This window comes from Mustela putorius, unplaced genomic scaffold (genome assembly GCF_011764305.1).
Source record: "Mustela putorius furo isolate JIRA1106 unplaced genomic scaffold, ASM1176430v1.1 tig00004068_pilon_pilon_pilon, whole genome shotgun sequence".
Lineage (NCBI taxonomy): Eukaryota > Metazoa > Chordata > Mammalia > Carnivora > Mustelidae > Mustela > Mustela putorius.
The window spans coordinates 498,368-521,185 of record NW_025422199.1 but is presented as its reverse complement, the minus strand read 5'-3'; the positions used below and the strand labels follow the sequence as shown (position 1 = coordinate 521,185).

General features: G+C 40.8%; 2 protein-coding genes across 4 annotated transcripts in view; both read right to left on the bottom strand.

The window, feature by feature from the left end:
- FAM120C (family with sequence similarity 120C) overlaps positions 1–22,818 on the bottom strand; it is a 125,471-nt gene that overhangs the window by 28,952 nt on the left and 73,701 nt on the right. The gene's annotated exons all lie outside the window — the stretch shown is intronic.
- Positions 4,671–8,357, bottom strand: LOC106004494 (beta-galactoside alpha-2,6-sialyltransferase 1-like). Its single transcript, XM_045072780.1, is given in 2 exon segments — positions 4,671–8,040; positions 8,043–8,357. Coding segments are annotated over 2 exon segments (729 nt in total). The 5' UTR covers positions 8,284–8,357; the 3' UTR covers positions 4,671–7,552.

Here is a 22,818-nt window from a genome sequence, read left to right as displayed (position 1 = left end):
GCAAAATCTTTTTGTTTTGGTATGGCCCTAACAGTTTATTTTTGTTTTTGTTCCTCTTGCCTTAGGAGACATATCTAGAAAAATGTTGCCAGGCCAATGTCAAGGAAGTTAGTGCCTATGCTCTCTTCTAGGATTTTTATGGCTTTAGGACTCATATTTAGGTCTTTAATCCATTTTGAATTTATTTCTGTGTAAGGCATCAGAAGGCAGTCCAGTTTTCCCAGTACCACTTATTGAAGAGACTATCTTTTCCCCATTGTATAGTCTTGCCTCCTTTGTTACAGATGAATTGACCATGTAAGTGCAGGCTTATCTCTGGGGTCTATATTTCATTTCTCTGATCTTTGTGTCTATTTTTGTGCCAGTACCATACTGCTTTGATTACTACAGCTTTGCAGTATATCTTAAATCTGGAATTACGATACCTCCAGCTTTTTCTTTCACAAGATTGCTTTAGTTATCAAGGGCTTTGTGGTTCCACATAAATTTTAGTATTATTTCTTCTAGTTTTGTGGCAAATATTGGTATTTTGATAGGGATTGCATTGAATGTGTAGATTGCTTTGGGTAGTATGGACATTTTAACCAAAAACATAATTTTTAATGACTGCATATTCATGATGTGAACATGCCACTTTACTTAACATTCCTGTAACAGTGGAAACTTGTTTTTCTTTTTACATATATTATATTTAATAGTATAAATAGTATAAATAATACTACAAAGATCACATACATATCTCATCAGTATCTCTGATTATTCATTCTCTTAGGATAGATTCCTAGATTTGGAATTACTGAGCCAAAGTTATGTCCATTTTAAAGGTCCTCAATACATTTTGCCGAACTGTTTTCCATACTAGTTTGTCCCATCTTCTAGCAGTGTATAAGCATGTATTGTTATCATTAATCTTTAATGATTTAATGGGCAAAAAAGGCTCTTGCTATTTAAATAGCTCATTGATTGCTAATGATGAGGTTGCATTTTTTAAAAAGATTTCATTTATTTATGAAAGGGAGAAAAAGAGAGCATGCAAAAGCAGGGGGAGCAGCGGTGGGAGAGAAAGAAACAGGCTCTCTGCTGAGCAGGGAGCTTAACTTGGGGCTCAATCCCAGGACCCTGGGATAACGACTGAGCCGAAGGCAGACGCTTAACCAACTAAGCCACCCAGACACCACAAGGCTGCATATTTTTTTTACAAACACTTATATACTTCTATGACTGCTCTAGGTCTATCATTAACTATCAATTCTCTTGTCCTACTCATAGCTCCTTCTCAGATAATCTAAAGCTTTAATCTTTATGTTAGTGACAGCCATTTCGACACAGAGTATATAGCTAAGCTAAATCAAATCAATCCATGGCTTGCCAGACTCTCAAGAACTTGAATTAAGAGATCCCAAGAGTGGTGAAACAGAAAGAGTGACACAGGCCCATGAAAGAGTAGGCAGTCTCCATTTCTGCCTTTCCAGCACTATTCCTTGTGTGTACCTTTCTTTTCCTTGGAAGACAGTAAGCCTACCTGGTAGGCAGAGATGGCTTTTGTTCATTGTAAACAAATGAATCTGAAGAGTGTCATTTACCCATTTTTGTCTTGGGGTGCTAGAACAGGCATATCTTGTTTCATTGTGCTTTGCAAATACTGAACTTTTTACAAATTGAAGGTTTGTGACAACCCTGCATCAAGCAAGTCTATCAGTACCATTTTCCCAACAGCATTTGCTCAGTGTCTCTGTATCACATTTTGATATTTCTTACAATATTTCCTATACTTTCATCTTTATTATGGTTGTTATGGTGATCTGTGATTAATGACATCTGATGTTGCTACTATTTTGGGGGGCATGACAAACCACATCCATATATGACCGTGGACTTAACTGATAACTCTGTGTGTGTGTGTGTGTGTGTGTGTGTGTGTTCTAACTGTGCCATCAACAGGCTGTTCCCCAGTCCCTCTCCCTCTTCCCAGGCCTCCCTATTCCCTGAGACACAACAGTATTGAAATTAGGCCAGTTAACCCTACAACAGCCTGGAAACGTTCAAGTGAAAGGGAGAGTCACATATCTCTCACTCTAAATCAAAACTGAAAAATGATTAAACTTAGTGAGAAAGGCATGTCAAAAGCCAAGACAGGATGAAAGCTAGGCCTCTTCTGCCAGTTAACCAAGTTGTAAATGCAAAGAAAAGGTTCTTACTATTCCAGTGAATACATGAATGATAAAAAAGAGAAACAGTCTTATTACTGATGTGGAAGAAGTTTTAGTGGTCTGTGTAGAGGATCAAACCAGCCACAACATCCCCTTAAGCAAAACCTAATCCAGAACAAGACCCTGACTCTCTTCAATTGTGTGAAGACTGAGAGAGGTGAGGAAGTTGCAGAAGAAAATTTTGAAGGTAGCCAAGGCTGGTTCATGAGGTTTAAGGAAAGAGGTAGTCTCCATAACAAAGGTGTAAGGTGAGGCAGCATATGCTGGATGTAGAAGCTGGATGTAGCAAGGGAGTCACCTGCTCTTCATGAAAGTGAGTCAATGGTAAACTTCACTGCTCTTACTTTAGGAAATTGCCACAGCCATTCCAGCCTTCAGCATCCACTACCCCTATCAGTAGAAGCCATCAACATTGAAGCAAGACCCTCCACCAGCAAAAAGATTGATTTGCTGAAAGCTCAGATGATGGTAAGCATTTTGTAGCACTAAAGTATTTTTTAATTAAGGTGTATACATTGTTTTTTAAGACATAATGTTATTGTATACTTAACAGGCTACAATATATGGTGTAAACATAACTTTTATATGTACTAGCAAACAAAATACTTGAATTGACTTACTTCACTGTGATACTCACTTTATCACAGTGGTCTGGAACCGAACATACAACATCTCCGAGGTATACTTGTAATTAGAAAGCCATTATATGTTGAGAATATTGACAGATGAACTGTCCTGACTTGCAAATATTTCCCATTGGTAATTTGTCTTTTAATTTTATGTATTTTGGAATACACAAGTTCTCATAATTATTGATCTCTTTTTTACATCTTCCCCTTTTGGTGGGGAAGTGCCTCAAGTCTTTATCTTTTTTCCTTAACACTAATCATTTTTTAAAATAAAATTTTTACTTTGCAAAATTTTTATATATATAGAAATTTACCTTTAAAAAGTTCAGTTGAGGTATAATTTAATATACCATAAAACTCATCCACTGTAAGTGTAGAATTTAATGATGTTTAGTAAATTTACAGAATTGTGCAACTACCAGGATAATTGAGTTTTAAAATATTTTCATTGCCCCAGAAAGATCCCTCATTCTCCTGTGCAGTCACTCCTCATTCCCACCCCAAAGGCAACTATGGATCTGCTTTCTATCTCCATGGATTCACCTTGCTGAACATTTCATATGAATGGAATTTTGTGGTCTTTTGTGACTGGCTTCTTTCCTTAGCATAGTTCTTAATTCAACTTTTAAGTTTGATATTGTAGATTCATATGCAATTTTAAGGAATAAAATAGAAGGATCCCGTGAACACTTTACCTAGCTCTCCCAATGGTACCATCTTACAAAATATAATACAACATCACAGCCAGGATACTGACACTGACCCAGTCATCATCAAAAGGATTCATCATATTGCCTCTTTTATAACCACACCCATCTTCTTCCCCCACTCCATGTTCCTAACCTCTGGAAATAACCAATCTGTTCTCCATTTCCATAATTTTGTCATTTCAACAACATCATATAAATGGAATCATACAGTATATAATCTTTTGGGATTGACTTTTGAAATTCAGCATAATTTCCTTAAGATTCATCTGAGTTATTGTGTGTTATCAAGATTTTGTTGCCTTTTATTGGTCAGTAGAATTCCATGGTATATATATATATACAATAGATAAACAATTCATCTATTGAAAGACATCAGGGCTGTTTCTAATTTTGTAGTAATAAGAATAAAGATGTTATAAACATTAGTGTTCAGGTTTCTGTGGGGACATAAGATTTCATTTCTCTGGAATAAATGCCCAAGAGTGCAATTTCTGGGTTGTACAGTTATTTTTTTTAAGAAATTGACAAATTATTTTCCAAAGTAGCTGTACCATTTGACATTTCCAACACCACTGTATGAATGATTCAGTTTCTCCACATCCCCCCAGTATGTGGTATTATCACTATTTCTATTTATTTTTTGAGAGAGAGAGCATGTGCATGCATGCAGGGGAGGGTTGGAAGGAGAGGGAGAGAGGGAAGGAATCTTAAGCAGGCTTCACAATCAGCATGGAGCCTGTCATGGGGCTTGATCTCAAAGCCCTGAGATCATGACTTGAGCTGAAATCAAGAGTCGGATGCTTAATTGGCTGAGCCACCCAGGTGCCCCATCACTATTTCTTATATTAGCCATTCTGATAGCTGTATAATATCTCATTGTGGTTTTAATCTGCATTTTCCTAATGGCTAATAATATTGAACATATTTTCGTGTATTTATTTGCTATTGTATATCCTCTTCAGGGAAATGTTTGTTCATGTATTTTGCCCATTTTTTAATTGGATTGTTTGGGTTTTTTTGTTGTTGTTTTTCATGTTTTGTTTTGTTTTGTTTTTACTGTTGAGTTTTGAGAGCTCTTTATATACTGTAGATACTAGTCCTTTGCTGAATATGTGGTTTGCAAACATTCTCTTCCAGCCTGTAGTTTGTCTTTTCATCCTATTCAATGGGCTTTCTTTCAATTGGCAAAAGTATTTTTTAAACACTTATTTAAAATTTTTACATAATCTTTGGGTAATTCAGAATTAGATTAGACATGTTTCTGAAGCTTCTGAGATTGAGGTTTCCAAACCAATGTGAATAGCTTATGTGATTGGTGGAAGGACAGGGGGACCTCATGATATAGGATGAACAGATGGCTACTGATGAAGACAGAACCCTCCTCCCCTTATGGACAAGGACTTTCCTGTCACACTCAGTCATCATTTTTAAGTTATCTGTCACAAATATTAAACATATCACTAGACCAACAATAATACCCCTATCTAATGTGCATTTTACTAGTTTCCATATGTAAAGAACACAGAATTAAAAAGTTTATAGTCCTAGAATCACACATAAAATTAATCTGATCCCATATTACAATAACAAATAAAAGCTAGCATCTACCCAGCATAGTCTCAGTGTCCACACCAACACCTATCTTCTGTTGATGGAATGCCACCTTCCTCTCACTCAGTGTTTGTGATTCAAAGATTGCAATGAATATGTTGATCAGAACAGGAACCAACCCAGATGCGTACCTGGCTAGCTCAGTCAGTACAGCATGTGACTCTTGATCTTGGGGTTGTGAGTTCAAGCCCTATGTTGGGTGTAGAGATTACCCCCCCACCAAAAAAAAAGCAGGCCAGGAATTCATGGGCCCAGAGAGGCAGAAAAGACTTGCTCCACATAGCAGTAAATGGCCCAAGTGCTCCACCCGTTCCGAAGCAGAATTAGGCCTGAACTGCAAGCAGGGATGATGATGAGGAAAAGGGCCATGTTCTGTACCTTCCACTGCCTTGTATGGTTTCCTGGGTGTTCCAGGCAGGGTAGTTATTGTCTCCCAATAAGACAGTTAATTCTCTGAGGACAGGAACCCCTCTCTGCCCTCCCTCAAAGCAAGGTCCTAACCAGGTGTGAGCACAGAACAGGTCCTTAATGAAGGAAGGAATAAAACCATAATGTACTGAGCACCTGTTATGTGCCAGGACAGATGTTTCATGTGATCCTCACAATAGTCCTGATGTAGGCTCATCACCCCCATTTTACAGATGAGGAAATAGTCTCAGGAGATTTCGCCCATGGTGGCACTGATAGTAAACAGGGGATCATCAATTTAAAAACCCAGGGCTTCTCCCTTCAGGGTTCCTTTTACTGCTTATTTAAGCCAAGTGTTTGGCAGCAAATGAGCACTGCAGCTCCCAGATGGCTGGTCTGTAGCTCACGCTTAAGAGGCTCTTGAGTACATGGAGCCAGGAGTCCAAAATCCTGGGTCTAGGAGCCCTGGCTCTATAGCATTACTTTGTGACCCTATGTGAGTCCTTTACTTTCTCCACACTGGAGGCCGGACTATTCCAATGCGGTTCTTCAATGGGGGAGGGGGTAGCAAAACTACCTGGAAGCACCTTTGCAGACTACGGTAGCAAGGCCTCTGTCTGGATACTTGACATTGTTCCCTTGCTGGAGGGGTGGAGGGCACGGCAGTCTGATAAATTTTGGGAGAATCAGTTATGATCTCTAACTTCTGAGAGTGACTAAATTCTAGGGAACCACATCCCCACTCCCTGAGAGACATTCCATAAAAGGCCCATGAAGATCAAAGAAATTGTCAGGTCAGGATACTTTTAAAGTAGAAAATGCTTAAAGGCAATTTGAGAGAGGGGGAAAAACTACTACTTTCAAAGGGAAAAAGCAAGATTGCGGTCAGGAGGGGGTAGGGTGGGCATCAATAGGGAAGCAGTGGACATGGTGGGCAAACCCAGCTGTAGGGTAGGATCAGGCCAGGGTGAGCCTGGACAAATCCAGTTTTTGGCATCTGACTTGCCTAGTGTCTGCCATGGGGCTGTACTTGCTACCTCAGACAGGACAAGGGGTTTCCTCAAAAAATAATTTGACCCTTTAAGTTCAGGTAGACCTTAGAGAATAATTACAGGCAACAGAGGCAGAAAGGAAAACACAATTCAAATGACTCAAATATCTGCATGACATGTTTCTTCTCTTCCTCTAAAATTTCCTTCATAGCCGCAGCTCTGTGAAGCCCTCTCCAGCCATAGATACAGCAAGTGTATGATCCCTCCCAAATGTGCTTGCCTCTCCACAACACCTCCCTCCCCCAAACCCATGCACTGAACACAGTGAATCTTCCCTCTCTCTCAGTGAACTATGAGGAACTGGAGGATGGAGACTGTGCCCTCTGTGCCTCTTACCTCCAGATGGAGGTGGCTATGGGATCATCAAGACCCTTTGCTCATAAGCACCCAGCCTAAGGACCCACCAAACCAGCTAGACAGACAGAATACCACCTCTCTCAGGGGCATGGACCTGGGGGGGGGGGACAACTTTGTACTGGAGCAACTGAGCATGTTTCCTATGTCCTGTACCACTTACTGGCCCCCCAGAGCCACCCTATATGCAAGCTCAATCATAATTTGGGTAAATTTCTTTAACACATGAGATCAGTATCTAGGTGCAGATTTCAAGCAATAGAGTGCTGGTTTGTGAGAATAACATCATTCCAATGGGGGAAAACAGCCCAGCTGTGGTGAGAAAGGTAGATCTTGCATTTACCTTTGTGTGGAAAGAAAGCTAGGTGTGTGTTTACGTGTGTGGCAGGAGGATTTGGGCTCACACACCTCTGTAGCTACAGGGCAGACTGGTTGCTGTTGGCTGCTTGCTGTTGGGCTCCTACAGCCTGGTACTCTTGTGGCCTGAAGGCCTACAGTGCAAGCTGTGACTATTCAGGAATGTGGTCTGCCCAGGCTTGGTGGAGAAGAGCTAGGGGACATGACCAGGGAGCCCATGCTCAGCAGCGAATTCTCTGGAAGCCAGGCAGTGGAGTTTTGCCAAGCAGGTAAATGTCCTTGTCTGTGCCCTGGTTAAGGTGCTTCACCAGATTCTTCTCAAAGAGGAGTGAGTGGTAGGTGCTCACTGTGCAGGCACTGCGAAAGAATTTCTGGTAGTAGTAGCACACATTGGTCTTGCACTTGGATAGGAGGAACTCATAAATATCCACCTGGTCACACAGCATGATGATGATGATGATGATGATGATGATGATGCCACCAAGCATCCCAGAAGATGGGGGATTTGGCTGAATGTCTTCTGTGGAGACTTCTTGAATGTTGTCCCACAGCTTGGGCTTGAGGATGTAAAAAGGCTGATCAGGATACAGCTCGCAACTGCTCTTATAGTACTTAAAGAAGCTGTAGTCAGGGCTCTGGTTCCATGCTGGGATATCTGAATTGCAAAGAGACGGGTCCCACACAATTCTCTCAATGCATAAGCTGTCTTGAGGAAGTGTCCCGAAGAGGTGACCAACTGAGAATTCATCAGGTGAATGGTAGTTTTTGTGCCCACATTTTCCCGGAAATTAGTTGCAGGTGTCGCATTAAACCACAGGACTGCATCATGATCATCTACTTCTTGGCCCATCTGAGAGGACTTCAGAGATTTTCTGCTCCTGAGATAATAGCACATCTGCCCCATGGCCAAGGCTTGGTCCCAATGTTCTCCTTGGGCAGGAAACCCTCCCATTCAGAAACACTGAAGGGAAAAATTTGTGGCCTTTACTATGGATATGTTCACATGGTCCCAGAGGTGGCAGTGCAGGGCCTCTGCACTGAACTTGAACCCTGGCCCTAGCACTTTATATTTCTTTTTAAATTTTTTTTTAAAAAAATTTCGTTATGTTAGCCACCATACAGTACATCATTAGTTTTTGATGTAGTGTTCCATGATTCATTGCGTATAACACCCAGTGCTCCATGCAATATGTGCCCTCCTTAATACCCATCACCAGGCTAACCCATCCCTCCAACACCCTCCCTTCTAAAACTCTCCGTTTGTTTCTTGGAGTCCATAGTCTCTCACTCCAGCTTCTCCCCCTTCATTTTTCCCTTCTCCTTATGTTCTCCATGCTGTTGGATGTTCCACAAATAAGTGAAACCATATGATAATTGACTTTCTCTGTTTGACCTATTTCACTTAGCATAATCTCCTCCATTCCCACTTTATATTTCTTCATGTTCAGATAATTCCTCCAGATTTTCTGCAGCCTGGTGATAAGGTTTTTGGAAGAGCTGTCCTTGTTTCACAACTGAAAGGAGGGCTCTGGCTTGGTCTTGGCTGGGCCCCGGGGCCTGTTAAGGACATGGATGTTGAGGGCCTTGCTGCCCCTGTGGGGGTCCTGGAAGCCATAGACCATTTCTCCAAACTTCTCAACATCTGAAATTGGTTTGCAATTTAAGGGAATCACAGTAACTCCATTTCTTCTTCTCCTTCCCCACAGATGACTGCGAATAGGAGAAAGGCCAGCACACAGCAACTCAACTATCTCTTCAAGTTGGTGTGAATCATAATGAAAGAGGCATTCAAGGCAGTCACTCGGTTCTGAACAGGAAAACAAGACTGGTTTTGGCTAAGGCCCCTGGGGCTGCAGATCCTTCCAGTCTTTAGGAACCAGCACCATTCTCCATGGGAGGAATATTTACTTTATTGAGCCTGGAAGCCAATGTTCATTTATCTCAGGATGATCACAAATCATCTTGATGTTCCCAGGGCTAAGATCAGTGTCCATAGCTCAGCTCATGTGCCAAATAAGCAAACGTTCTCTTCCCCTAGTCCAGAAGTAGGGGCACACATCCAGCCTGGGATCAAAGTGCTCCTGGATGAGGAAAACCTCAGTGCTGGGACAGAGGCTTGGCCCCAAGGAGACCAGTTCATTTTCGGCTGGGCTCCATGATTTCACTGTCTCTCTCTGGGCTGCTCACTGTAGAGCTCTCCACAACTGGCTCCACCCTGCTTGCTGCACACTTGACCACCTGGGCTGCAGCTGCTCTGCCTGCTCTGTGCCCTTGCAGGCAGCTGCTCCCTTGGTTCCTGCCCGTTGTCCACCTAGGCCCAGCCCTGTCACCCCACTCTTCTCCACCAGATGCCGGCCAACTCTGTGCCCTGCGGCCACAAGGGAGCCTGGTGCCTAGTATCAGGTCCTGACAGGAGGCTCTGCTAGGTAGGGGTGGGGGACCTGAGCTGTGGGGTGGATGGGATGGTGAAAGAGGGAAGAAAAGAGCTCAACTCGCAAAAGTTTTTAGCTCTAAGGAGGTCCAATTTATTAGTTTTTCCTTCTATGAATTGTGCTTTTGGTTACAAGTCTAAGAACACAAAATCTTTAAAAAATCAATTAAGTGAGTAAATTAGAAAAATATATTTGGAGACAAGATGGCGGGGAAGTAGGAGGAGGCACCTTTACAACCTGTACCCTAAAGTAAGCTGATTACCTACCAAAGAACTCCGATCACCCATGAAATCAGCCTGAGATCAGAATTATACCCATCTGGATCTCTACAGGGGCAGAAAACGCCAGTGGGCAGGTAAAGCAGAGTGGGAAAAGTGAACTGCTATTGGCGAACTGATATCAGAAGATAAACAAAAGGGGGAGGGAGCGACCAGAGGCCACTGGTTGGAAAGTAATATCCCTAATAGGAGCGAGAGTGCCCTGCGTCTGGGGACCAGCATTAACTTGGAGACTGGTTGAAAGCACTCCAAAAGAGCAAAGGATCGGGGTGGGTGGGGGGGTGGGGACTATGGGAATAGGGGCGGCTAGGGACAGGGGCTTAAGTCCCTGGTCCCAGGACAGCCTCCCCTGGCGCTGAGCCAGAGAGAGTGCAGCAGAGAAACCAGGTCTTGGTCCCTAAGCCGCCAGCGAGCCGAGAAAGCCTGGGGTCTGGCTCCTATGAGGGAATGGGAGCCAAGCTGGATGGCAGAATGCGCAAGCCCTGCTATACAGCCTGAGATGCGCATGCCCCTCATTCTCCCCTGAAAAAGGTACACAATGGCCCAGCCGGTGCTCTTTGACCCACGCCATTGTTTCAGAGCCTAAGACGTGCGCCCCAAACTCTCCCCTGAAAGAGGTGCGCGAAGACCCAGCCTGGTGCTTTCAGACCTGCGCCCTGTTCTATCAAAGCCTGAAAAGCGTGCGTGACCCACAGCCTCCCCTGAAAGAGGTGCACGCAAGCCGGGCGCTCTTAGACCCAGAAAGACCAGGCACTCCCAGCCCGGGCCAGCGGGAAAATCTCAGTGTGCGATCGCTGCTTGGAACCTCTCCAGCAGTCTGGAGCTGCCCAGAGAGCCGCTGCTGCCATGGTTTTGGGTACAAGCAGAAGATCCTGCGCTCCCAGGGACCGCGATTTGGAACCTGCTCTACCAGAGGCCAAGGGGGAACTTATTTGGGCTATGCAGCCAGACTGAGGCTTCTCTGTGAGAGGGAGGTCAGGATGCAGTTTGTTTTCCTCTAAAACTACAAAAACCATCAAAGGCGGTCAAGGTGAGAGAAAAAAAAAAAAGTGAACAAACATAAAAACCGCCAGAGAACAAAAGCCTGAAAAAAACCAGTTTCCTCAGAGCCCACCCCCTTGAGGGGGAAAGGGGGAATTAACTCAAGAAAAATCTGTGACTGAAAACCCATGTGGCAGGCCCCTCCCCCAGAAAACCAACCAAGAAAGGAAAAAAAAAAAAGACTACAAGAGAACAACCACCACTACTTCATAGGACAACCTTTATTTTTAACTCATTCCCACTATTCTGGTTCATATTTTTTTATATAGATAATTTTTTAACCTATTTACCATCAGTGAGCTGTCCAGTATATCAAATTCTATAATAACCTTCTAACCTGAACTTTCTGATACATACACCTGTGTTTTTCTTTTGGATTTCTATTTTTTGAAATTTTTAAAAATTTTATAGTTTAGTCTAGTTTATTCCTTTTTATTTTTATTTTCTAATATTCATATAGAGTTAAACTTCAAAGTAATCCCCGTTCCCCAATCAATACTACCCCTATAGGTAAGCCAATTTCTAATCCCCCTTTATCTTAGGGAAGTTGAGTCCTTTAACAAAGATATCAAGATACATACAGGAAGAGTAAAAACAATCTTCCTTGCCCACATTGAGAATTTATAAGCACTCTCCCATCTTTTTCTTCCACCACTGTTTCTGTGTTTCTGTGTTTGTCCTGATAGTATATAAATCTTACACTTGGGGTTCTTTTTGACGAGGTTCTTCCTTTATTTTCATATATATATTTTTTTCTCTTGTCATACACTTTTATCAGTCTTTTGGTTTGTCTGTTTTTGTTTGTATACTTCATAAATCTTACCTTGGGGCCCATTTGGGCTGAACCTTCTCATTCATCTTCCCTTTCTTTCCTGTCTCTCTCTCTCTTTCTTTTTTGTTTCTTTTCTTTTGTCTCTCGTATGGGTGGGGAATCCTGATTGCTCAGAAGTTCTCCAGGGTGCACCTTGAATGCACCATGGTCAATACATCCAGCTACATCTGTTCAGTCATCTCTCACCAAAATGACTAGGAGGAGGAATGCCCAACAGAAGAAGAATACAGAGGATGGACCTTCTGCAACAGAGCTAACGGCTATCAACGTAGACAATATGCCGGAAAGAGAATTCAGGCTAACAATTATCCAGGCAATAGCTAGGCTGGAGAAAGCCATGGATGACCAAATGGAATTGATTAGGGCTGAGCTGAAAGCGACCAGAGATGATGTTCACAATGTTAGGGCGGAGTTAAAAGCTACCAGGGCTGAGGCTCACAAATGCTCTCAATGAGTTCCAATCTAATCTAAATTCTCTCAAAGCTAGGGTAATTGAGACAGAAGATAGAATTAGTGATCTGGAGGACAAACAGATAGAGAGAAAGGATCAGGAGGAAGCCTGGAACAAACAGCTTAGAAACCACGAAAACAGAATCAGGGAAATAAATGATGCCATGGAACGTTCCACCGTCAGAATTATTGGAATCCCTGAAGGGAAAGAGAAGGAAAGAAGTCTAGAAGATATAGTGAAACAAGTTCTTCATGAAAATTTTCCCAATCTCGCGAATGGAATCAGCGTTCATGTACTAGAGGCCGAAATGTCTCCACCCAAGATTATACATTCCAAAAAAACATCAAGGCACCTGATAGTCAAATTGAGGAATCATAATTGTAGGTATAATCTCTTGAAAGCCGATAGGACAAAGAGGCTTCTTACTTACAGACCTGTCCACAGAGACCTGGCAAGCCAGAAAGGGCTGGCAAGATATATTCAGGGCACTAAATGACAAGAACATGCAGCCAATAATACTTTATCTAGCAAGACTGACATTCAAAATGGATGGAGATAAAGAGTTTCCAAGACCGGCAAGGCTTAAAAGACTATGCAACCACCAAGCCGACACTGCAGGAAATATTAAGGGGGGTTCTATAAAAGAGTAAAAATCCTAAAAATAGCATTGAACAGAAATAAAGGGACAATCTACAGAAAGAAAGACTTCAAAGGTAACACGATGTCAATAAAAACGTATCTATCAATAATCACTCTCAATGTGAATGGCCTAAAAGTGCCCATAAAATGACACAGGGTCGCAGACTGAATAAAACGACAGGACCCATCCATATGTTGTCTACAAGAGACCCATTTTGAACCTAAAGATACACCCAGACTGAAAGTGAAGGGATGGAGAAGCATCTTTCATGCCAATGGGCTTCAAAAGAAGGCCGGGGTAGCGATTCTCATATCAGATAAACTAGATTTTAAACTAAAGACTGTAGTCAGAGATACAGAAGGACACTACATAATCCTTAAAATGACTATCCACCAAGATGATCTAACAAACAATTGTAAATATCTATGCCCCCAATATGGAAGCAGCCAATTAAATAAGAAAACTATTAATCAAGATAAAGAGTCATATTGATATGGATACATTAATAGTAGGAGATCTTAAAACACCTTTCTCAGAAATAGATCGTCAAAGCAGAAAATTAATAAAGAAACAAGAGCACTGAATGACACATTGGACCAGAAGGACCTCATAGATATATACAGAACATTCCACCCTAAAACAACAGAATACTCATTCTTCTCTAGTGCACATGGAATCTTCTCCAGAATAGACCACATACTGGGTCACAAATCAGAACTCAACCAATACCAAAAGACTGAGAATATTCCCTGCATTATTCTCAGATCACAATGAGTTGAAACCGGAGCTCAATCACAAGGAAAAGTTCCAAAGGAACTCAAACACCTGGAAGCTAAAGACCACCTTGCTTAAGAATAGTTGGATCAACCAGGAGAGCAAAGAAGAACTGAAACAATTCATGGAAACCAATGAGAATGAAGACACTTCGGTCCAAAACCTATGGGATACAGCAAAGGCGGTCCTAAGGGGTAAATACATAGCCATCCAAGCCTCTCTCAAAAAAAAATTGAAAAATCCAGAACACAGCAGCTGTCTCTACACCTTTAAGAACTGGAGAATCAACAACAAATCAAACCAACTCCACACATAAGAAGGGAAATCATCAAGATTAGAGCTGAGACCAATGAGGTAGAAACCAGAGATACAGTAGAACGTATCAATGAAAGTAGAAGCTGTTTTTTTGAAAGAATCAATAAGATCGATAAACCAGTGGCCACACTAATCCAAAAGGAAAGAGAGAAAGCCAAAATTCATAAAATTATGAATGAAAAGGGAGAGATCACAATGAACACCAAGGAAGTAGAAACAATCATCAGAAGTTATTACCAACAGTTATATGCCAATAAGTTAAGCAAACTAGATGAAATGGATGCATTCCTGGAAAACTATAAACTCCCAAAATTGAACGAGGAAGAAACTGACCAACTGAATAGACCAATATCTAGTAACGAGATTGAAGCGGTGATCAAAAACCTCCCAAAAAACAAGAGCCCAGGACATGACTGATTCCCTGGGGAAATCTACCAAGCTTTCAAAGAAGAAATAACACCTATTCTCCTGAAGCTGTTTCAAAAAGTTGAAGCAGAAGGAAAATTTCCAGACTCTTTCTATGAAGCCAGCATTACCCTGATCACCAAACCAAGCAAAGACCCTACCAAAAATGAGAATTTCAGACAAATATCACTGATGAATATGGATGCTAAGATTTTCAACAAGATCCTAGCAAACAGGATCCAACAGCACATTAAAAAGATTATCCACCATGACCAGGTGGGATTCATCCCTGGGCTACAAGGATGGTTCAACATTCGCAAATCAATCAATGTGATACAACAAATTAATATGAGAAGAGAGAAGAAACACATGGTCCTCTCAATCGATGCAGAAAAAGCATTTGACAAAATACAGCATCCATTCCTGATTAAAACGCTTCAAAGGATAGGGATAGAGGGAACATTCCTGAACTTCATCAAATCTATCGATGAAAGACCTACAGCAAATATAATCCTCAATGGGAAAAGGCTTGCAGCCTTCCCGTTGAGATCAGGAACACGACAAGGATGCCCACTCTCACCACTCTTGTTCAACATAGTATTAGAAGTCCTAGCAACAGCAATCAGACAACAAAGAGAAATAAAAGGTATCCAAATTGGCAATGAAGAAGTCAAACTCTCTCTTCGCAGATGACATGACTCTTTATATGGAAAACCCAAAAGACTCCAGCCCCAAACTACTAGAACTCATACAGCAATTCAGCAACGTGGCAAGATACAAAGTCAATGTACAGAAATCAGTGGCTTTCTTATACACTAACAATGAAAATACAGAAAGGGAAATTAGAGAATCGATTCCATTTACTATAGGACCAAGAACCATAAGATACCTGGGAATAAACCTAACCAAAGAGGTAAAGGATCTGTACTTGAGGAACTACAGAACACTCATGAAAGAAACTGAAGGAGACACAAAAAGATGGAAGACCATTCCATGCTCTTGGATCAGAAGAATAAACATTGTTAAAATGTCTATACTGCCTAGAGCAATCTATACTTTTAATGCCATTCCGATCAAAATTCCACCGGTATTCTTCAAAGAGCTGGAGCAAATAATCCAAAAATTTGTCTGGAATCAGAAGAGACCCCGAATCGCTAAGGAAATGTTGAAAAACAAAAATAAAACTGGGGGCATCATGCTACCTGATTTCAAGCTTTACTACAAAGCTGTTATCACCAAGTCAGCATGGTACTGGCATAAAAACAGACACATAGACCAGCGGAACAGAGTAGAGAGCCCAGATATGGACCCTCAACTCTATGGGTAAATAATCTTCGACAAAGCAGGAAAAAATATACAGTGGAAAAAAGACAGTCTCTTCAATAAATGGTGCTGGGAAAACTGGACAGCTGTATGTAGAAGAATGAAACTCAACCATTCTCTTACACCATACACAAAGATAAACTCAAAATGGATAAAAGGCCTCAATGTGAGACAGGAATCCGTCAGAATCCTAGAGGAGAACATAGGCCATAACCTCTTCAATATCAGCCACAGCAACTTCTTTCAAGATATGTCTCCAAAGGCAAAGGAAACAAAAGCAAAAATGAACTTTGTGGACTTCATCAAGATCAAAAGCTTCTGCAAAGCAAAGGAAACAGTCAAGAAAACAAAGAGGCAACCCACGGAATGGGAGAAGATATTTGCAAATGACAGTAGACAAAAGGTTGATATCCAGGATCTATAATGAACTCCTCAAACTCAACACACACAAAACAGACAATCATATCAAAAATGGGCAGAAGATATGAACAGACACTTCTCCAATGAAGACATACAAAGTGTTATCAGACACATGAAAAAATGTTCATCATCACTAGCCATCAGGGAGATTCAAATTAAAACCGCATCGATATATCACCTTACACCAGTTACAATGGCCAAAATTAGGAAGAAAGAAAACAACATGTGTTGGAGGGGATGTGGAGAAAGGGGAACCCTCTTACACTGTTGGTGGGAATGTAAGTTGGTACAGCCTCTTTGGAGAACAGTGTGGAGATTCCTCAGGAAATTAAAAATAGAACTTCCCTATGACCCTGCAATTGCACTCCTGGGTATTTATTCCAAAGATACAGATGTCATGAAAAGAAGGGCCATCTATACCCCAATGGCCACGGTCGCCAAACTGTGGAAAGAACCAAGATGCCCTTCAATGGACGAATGGATAAGGAAGATGTGGTCTATATACACTATGGAGTATTATGCCTCCATCAGAAAGGATGAATACCCAACTTTTGTAGCAACATGGACGGGACTGGAAGAGATTATGCTGAGTGAAATAAGTCAAGCAGAGAGAGTCAATTATCATATGGTTTCACTTATTTGTGGAGCATAACAAATAGCATGGAGGATGTGGGGAGTTAGAGAGGAGAAGGGAGTTGGGAAAAATTGGAAGGGGAGGTGAACCATGAGAGACTATGGACTCTGAAGAACAACCTGAGGGTTTTGAAGGGGCAATGCGTGGGAGGTTGGGGTACCAGGTGGTGGGTATTACAGAGGGCACGGATTGCATGGAGCACTGTGTGTGGTGCAAAAATAATGAATACTGTTATGCTGCAAATAAATAAAAAATAAATTTAAAAAATATATATATTTATACAACTTTTAATATTTGTCTATGCAATTACCTAACAGGTGGTCATTTGTCCATTTGGTGTCATTGCCTTTCAGCCCAAAGGACACGATTTTTTTTTCTGTTTTACATATTTATTTACTGTTTTTTTTTTTATTCTAATTCCAGCATAGCTAATATAGCGTTAAGTTAGTTTCAGGTGTACAATATAGTGATTTAACAATTCTATCTACTCTTCATTGTGAATCAAGGTAAGTGTACTATTAATCCTCTTCAACTATTTCACCCATCCCCTCACCAACCTCCCCCTTCTGACAACCATCTGTTCCCTATACTTAAGAGCCTGTTTTGGGTTTGTTTCTTTTTGTTTTGTTTTTAAATTTCATATATGAGTGATATCATATAGTATTTGTCTTACTCTTATTTCATTTAGCATTATACTCTCTAGATCCATCCAATATGTTGCAAATGGCAAGTTTTCTTTCTTTTTTTCCTGATTAAAAAACATTCTGTTGTATACAAATACCACAGCTTTATCCATTCATCCATTGATGGACACTTGGGCTACATTCATAATCTGATATTGTAAATAATGCTGCAATAATCGTTGTGGTACATATATCACTTTGAATTAGTGTTTTGTATTCTTCAGGTAAATACCTAGTGGTTTTGATTATTGGATCATATGATAGTTCTATTTTTAAATTTTTGAGCATTGTCCATACTGTCTGTCCTCCAGCTGTACCAGTCTGAATTCCTCCCAACAGTGCACAAGGGTCCCTTTTCTCCAATCCTCACCAACACCTGTTGTTTCTTGTGTTTTTGGCTTTAGTCCTTCTGACAGGTGTGAGGTGGTATCTCACCGAAGTTTTGATTTTCATTCCCTGATGATGAGTGATGTTGAGCATCTTTTCATGTGTATGTTGGCCATCTGGATGTCTTCTTTGGAGAATGTACATTCTTCTACCTGTTTTAAACTAGATTACTTGCTTTTTGGGGTGTTAAATTGTATGTTATTTTTATACTTTGGATACTAACCCTTTATCAGATATGTCATTTTAAATATCTCCCATTTGGTAGACTACTTTTTAGTTTTGTTGATAGCTTCCACTGCTGTACAGCAGCTTTTTATTTTGATGTAGTTCCAATAGCTTATTTTTGCTTTTGTTTCTCTTGCCTCAGGAGACATACCTGGAAAGATGTTGTTATGTCTGATGCCTATGCTCTCTTCTAGGATTTTTGTGGTTTCAGGTCTCACATTGAAGGACATCATTTAATACTTCCTATAATGCAAGGTGGTAGCAATAAATTCTCCTTATCTTTGGTTATCTGGCAATCTATTTATTTTACTCTCCTTTCTATTTTACAGGTTGAGATAAAATTAACATACTATACATTTCAAGTATTAAATTGTACCCATTTACATTTACATACATATAATTTACATACATATTGTTTGATGCAATTACATTTTAAATAAGAACTATGCAATTATTCTGTCTTCTGTATTGACCTACACAATTACCTTTGCTGGCGTTGTTTTTTAGTATGAATTTGAATTATTGTCTGTTGTTATTTGCTTTCAGCCTGTAAAACTTCCTTTAATATTTCCTATAACAGAATTCTGCTAGCAACACATTCTCTCAGTTTACCTTTTAATGTCTTTTTTTGGCTCTCACATCTCAAACATAGTATTATTGGATATAAAGTTGGCAGCTGAGAATTTTATATTTAAGCACACTGAATTATATTGTCCCATGCTTTCTGGTCTCCATTGTTTCTGATGAGAATCTAATCTTTGTGGTTTCCTTGTGTGATTAGTCATTTTCTTCCTTACAGCATTCAAGATCCTCTTTTTGTCTTTGTCTTTCACCATTTTGACTATGTCTAGTGTGGTTCTCTGAGCTCATCTCATCTGAGATGTATGAGATAATGGTTTTTTTTTTTTTTCAAATTTGGGAAGCTTTCAGCCATTTTTTTCGAATTTTTTTATTCCCCCCTGCTGGTACTCCCGTTACATGAATGTTGGTACACTTAATGGTGTCACTCATTTTTCTGAGGCTCTGTTCAGTTTTTTTTATTCTTTTATCTTTCTGGCCTTCAGGCCACATAATCTGTATTAATCTGTCTTCAGGGTTGCTGCTTCTTTCTTCTGCCAGTTCAAATCTACTGTTTATCTCTAAACTTCATTTTGGTTTACTATATTTATCAACTCCAGTGTAGTCCACTTGGTTGTTTTAAATACTTATTCTTTACTGATATTCTCTATTTGAGGAGACACTATCATCATGTTTTAATTCTTTATGCATGGTTTCATTTGGTTCTTTGAACATTTTTATTTATTTATTTTTTTAGATTTTATTTATTTATTTGACAGAGAGAAATCACAAGTAGACGGAGAGGCAGGCAGAGAGAGAGAGAGGGAAGCAGGCTCTCCGCCGAGCAGAGAGCCCGATGCGGAACTCGATCCCAGAACCCTGAGATCATGACCTGAGCCAAAGGCAGCGGCTTAACCCACTGAGCCACCCAGGCGCCCCTTTGAACATTTTTAAAATATCTGCTTTTAAGTCTCTCTGCTAAGTCTGTAATTAGGCTTCATTAAAAGTCTGTTTAATGGGCACCTGGGTGGCTCAGTTGGTTAAGCGATTGCCTTCCCCTCAGGTCCTGATCCCGGAATCCAGGAATCAAGTCCCACATCAGGCCCCCTGCTCGGCAGGGAGTCTGCTTCTCCATCTGATCCTCCCCCTCTCATGCTCTTTCTCATTCTCTCTCAAATTAAAAAAAAAAAGCCTGTTTTATTTAATATGAGTGGGTCAGACTTGCATGTTTTTTAGAGAGTCTTGGAAGTCTTTTGTTGAAAACTGGATATTTTAGATAATATATTATAATGACACTGGATACTGACCTCGCCCTCCAGCCCCTGGCTGGTTGATGTTTGCTTGATTGTTCTCTTGTTTATTTAGTGACTTGGCTGAACTAATTCTGTGAGCTCTATTTCTGAAATAGAAATGTAGGGTGAAGCCTCCGATGTCTCTACTGATGTCTCCACTTGTTTTTCTTTTAGCTTAGCAAACAAGATGTTCCCCCTGGGTCTGCTTAAGCCACTAACTGATCAAAGATTTTGCTTAAGCCTTCTTAGCCAGTTAGATTTTTACCTTTTACCATTGAATGTGTAGAGTGAGGCTTCTCTCATGGCTCAGGGAGTTTACACATTTTTGACCCATATTCAGTGAGGGAATATAAGTTTGGAGGTTCCTTCTCTGATCACTGCTAAGAAGGCATAACTCTGGGTATTTACAATCTTCTAGTCTGGCAATGATAAAAGTTTTATTTTAGTGCTAAATTTGGCTTCCTAGGAGTTGCTTCTGGGTCAGAAAAGCTTACTGTTCAGTTGATACTTGATGAGAGGTGGTATTTCGGTTCCTTGTATCAGTGAGGCATCTGCCCTGTATTGATGATCTTGGGTGGTTTGGAGAATGCTTTGAAGTCTGTCCTATGTCCTGTTCTGGTTGCTCCTGAGTGGGTTCCATCTAGCTCATGCATACACCATTCCTGATCTCCAGAGTTCATTCTGATCCTAGGAGGGTTCTTCTTGGCTGTTTCTTTCCCTGGTGTCCTCTATAAAACCTGGATGCCCTGGTGTTCTGCTCAGATCATGGAGCTACAAGCCTCCTCTTAATTGTTCATCAAAATACTTATTATTCTTGACATACTCTTAGGCACAGAATTCTCCATACTCTGCTCCAAGTAAAGACAGTCCCTTCAGGCAGGTGTAGAGCTCCTCATTCTTACAGCCTACTTTCTCCCTGAAAAGAACTGCTCAGTGCATCATTCTGAGGCTGCTTTTCCCAGAAAGACAAGTGACACCCCTGCTCTATAAGTGTGCACTGAAAAAGGGTGGGGTAGTTGGCAGCCCCTACACTTTTTGGCTTGATCTACCCAGTGTGGAAACTCCTTATTACACATGAGCTGGGGTAGGAATGATTAGAGCTCCAAGTATTCCTGGCATGCTGCCCCTAGATTAGACCTTCTGCCCTGAGTCGGGGTGGGGCGGTTGGTGGGTGATCTTCTTTACCATGCCTACCTGAACACAGGGCAGGAATTGATGAGAAATGGCAATATTTTCCTCCCCAGGTGAAACCATAATCCAGGAACGAGAGCAGGGAAAAGGAAACCTCATCTTCTTGGCTATATATGCTTAAGGGTTAAGTGATTAAAATAATTTTCACCAGATAAGCTGCAATTTTCCTGGGAAGAGTGTTTGTCTATGTCCTTACTGTGTCCTTCTGGAAGGGGAAGAGGAAGGGTCCTACCACATATGGACTTTTTTTTCTCTTGTGGTAAAATATATATAATATTTACCATGTTAATAATGTTCGGTGTATTTCACAATGGTATTTAAATAAATTTACACCATCAACACCATCCATCTGCAGAACTTTTTATTCTTCCCAACTTGAAACTCATGCCCACTAAATATTCCCTATTTCCCCAACCCCAACTCTCTGGAAATTACCATTTTACTTTCTATCTCTGAATCTGACTACTCTAGGTACCTCATATAAATTAAATCATACTGTATTTGCTTTTACTGACTGGCTAGTTCACTTAAGTATAATGTCTTTCATGAACGGACATTTCTTCAAAGAAGACAACCAGATGGCCAATAGACACATAAAAAAATACGCCACATCACTCGGCATCAGGGAAACACAAATGAAAACCACAATGAGATACCACCTCACACCAGTCAGAATGGCTAAAATTAACAAGTCAGGAAATGACAGATGCTAACGAGGATGCGGAGAAAGGGGAACACTCCTACACTGTTGGTGAGAATCCAAGCTGGTGCAGCCACTCTGGAAAACAGCATGGAGGTTCCTCAAAAAGTTGAAAATAGAGCTACCCTACAACCCAGCAATTGCACCACTGGGTATTTACACTAAAGATACAAATGTAGTGATCTGAATGGGTATGTGCACCTGAATGTTTATAGCAGCAATGTCCACAATAGCCAAACTATGGAAAGAACCTAGATGTCTATCAACAGATGAATGAATAAAGAAGATGTGGTGTATACACACACACACACACATACACACACACAATGTAATACTATGCAGCCATCAAAAGAAAATGGAATCCTGACATTTGCGCTGACGTGGATGGAACTAGAGAGTATTATGCTGAGCGAAATAAGTCAATCAGAGAAAGAAAATTATTATATGATCTCTCTGATATGAGGAATTTGAGAGGCAGGGCAGGGGGTTGTGAGGGATAGGGAAGGAAAAAATGAAACAAGATGGGATTGGGAGGGAGACAAACCATAAGAGACTCTTAATCTCACAAAACAAACTGAGGGTTGCTGGGGGGTGGGAGGGGTAGGGAGAGGGTGGTTTGGTTATGGACACTGGGGAGGGTATGTGCTATGGTGAGTACTGTGAAATGTGTAAACCTGATGATTCACATACCTGTACCCCTGGGGCAAATAATACATTATCTGTTAATAAAAACAACTTTTAAAAAAGTATAATGTCTTTAAGGTTCAGCTGTGTTCTATCATGCATCAGAATTTCCATCCTTTTAAAAGCTGAATAATATTCCATTTTATGTATATACCACATTCTGTTTATCAATCCACCCATTAGTGGAAACAGGTGCTTCCACCTTTTGATTATCTTTTTTAA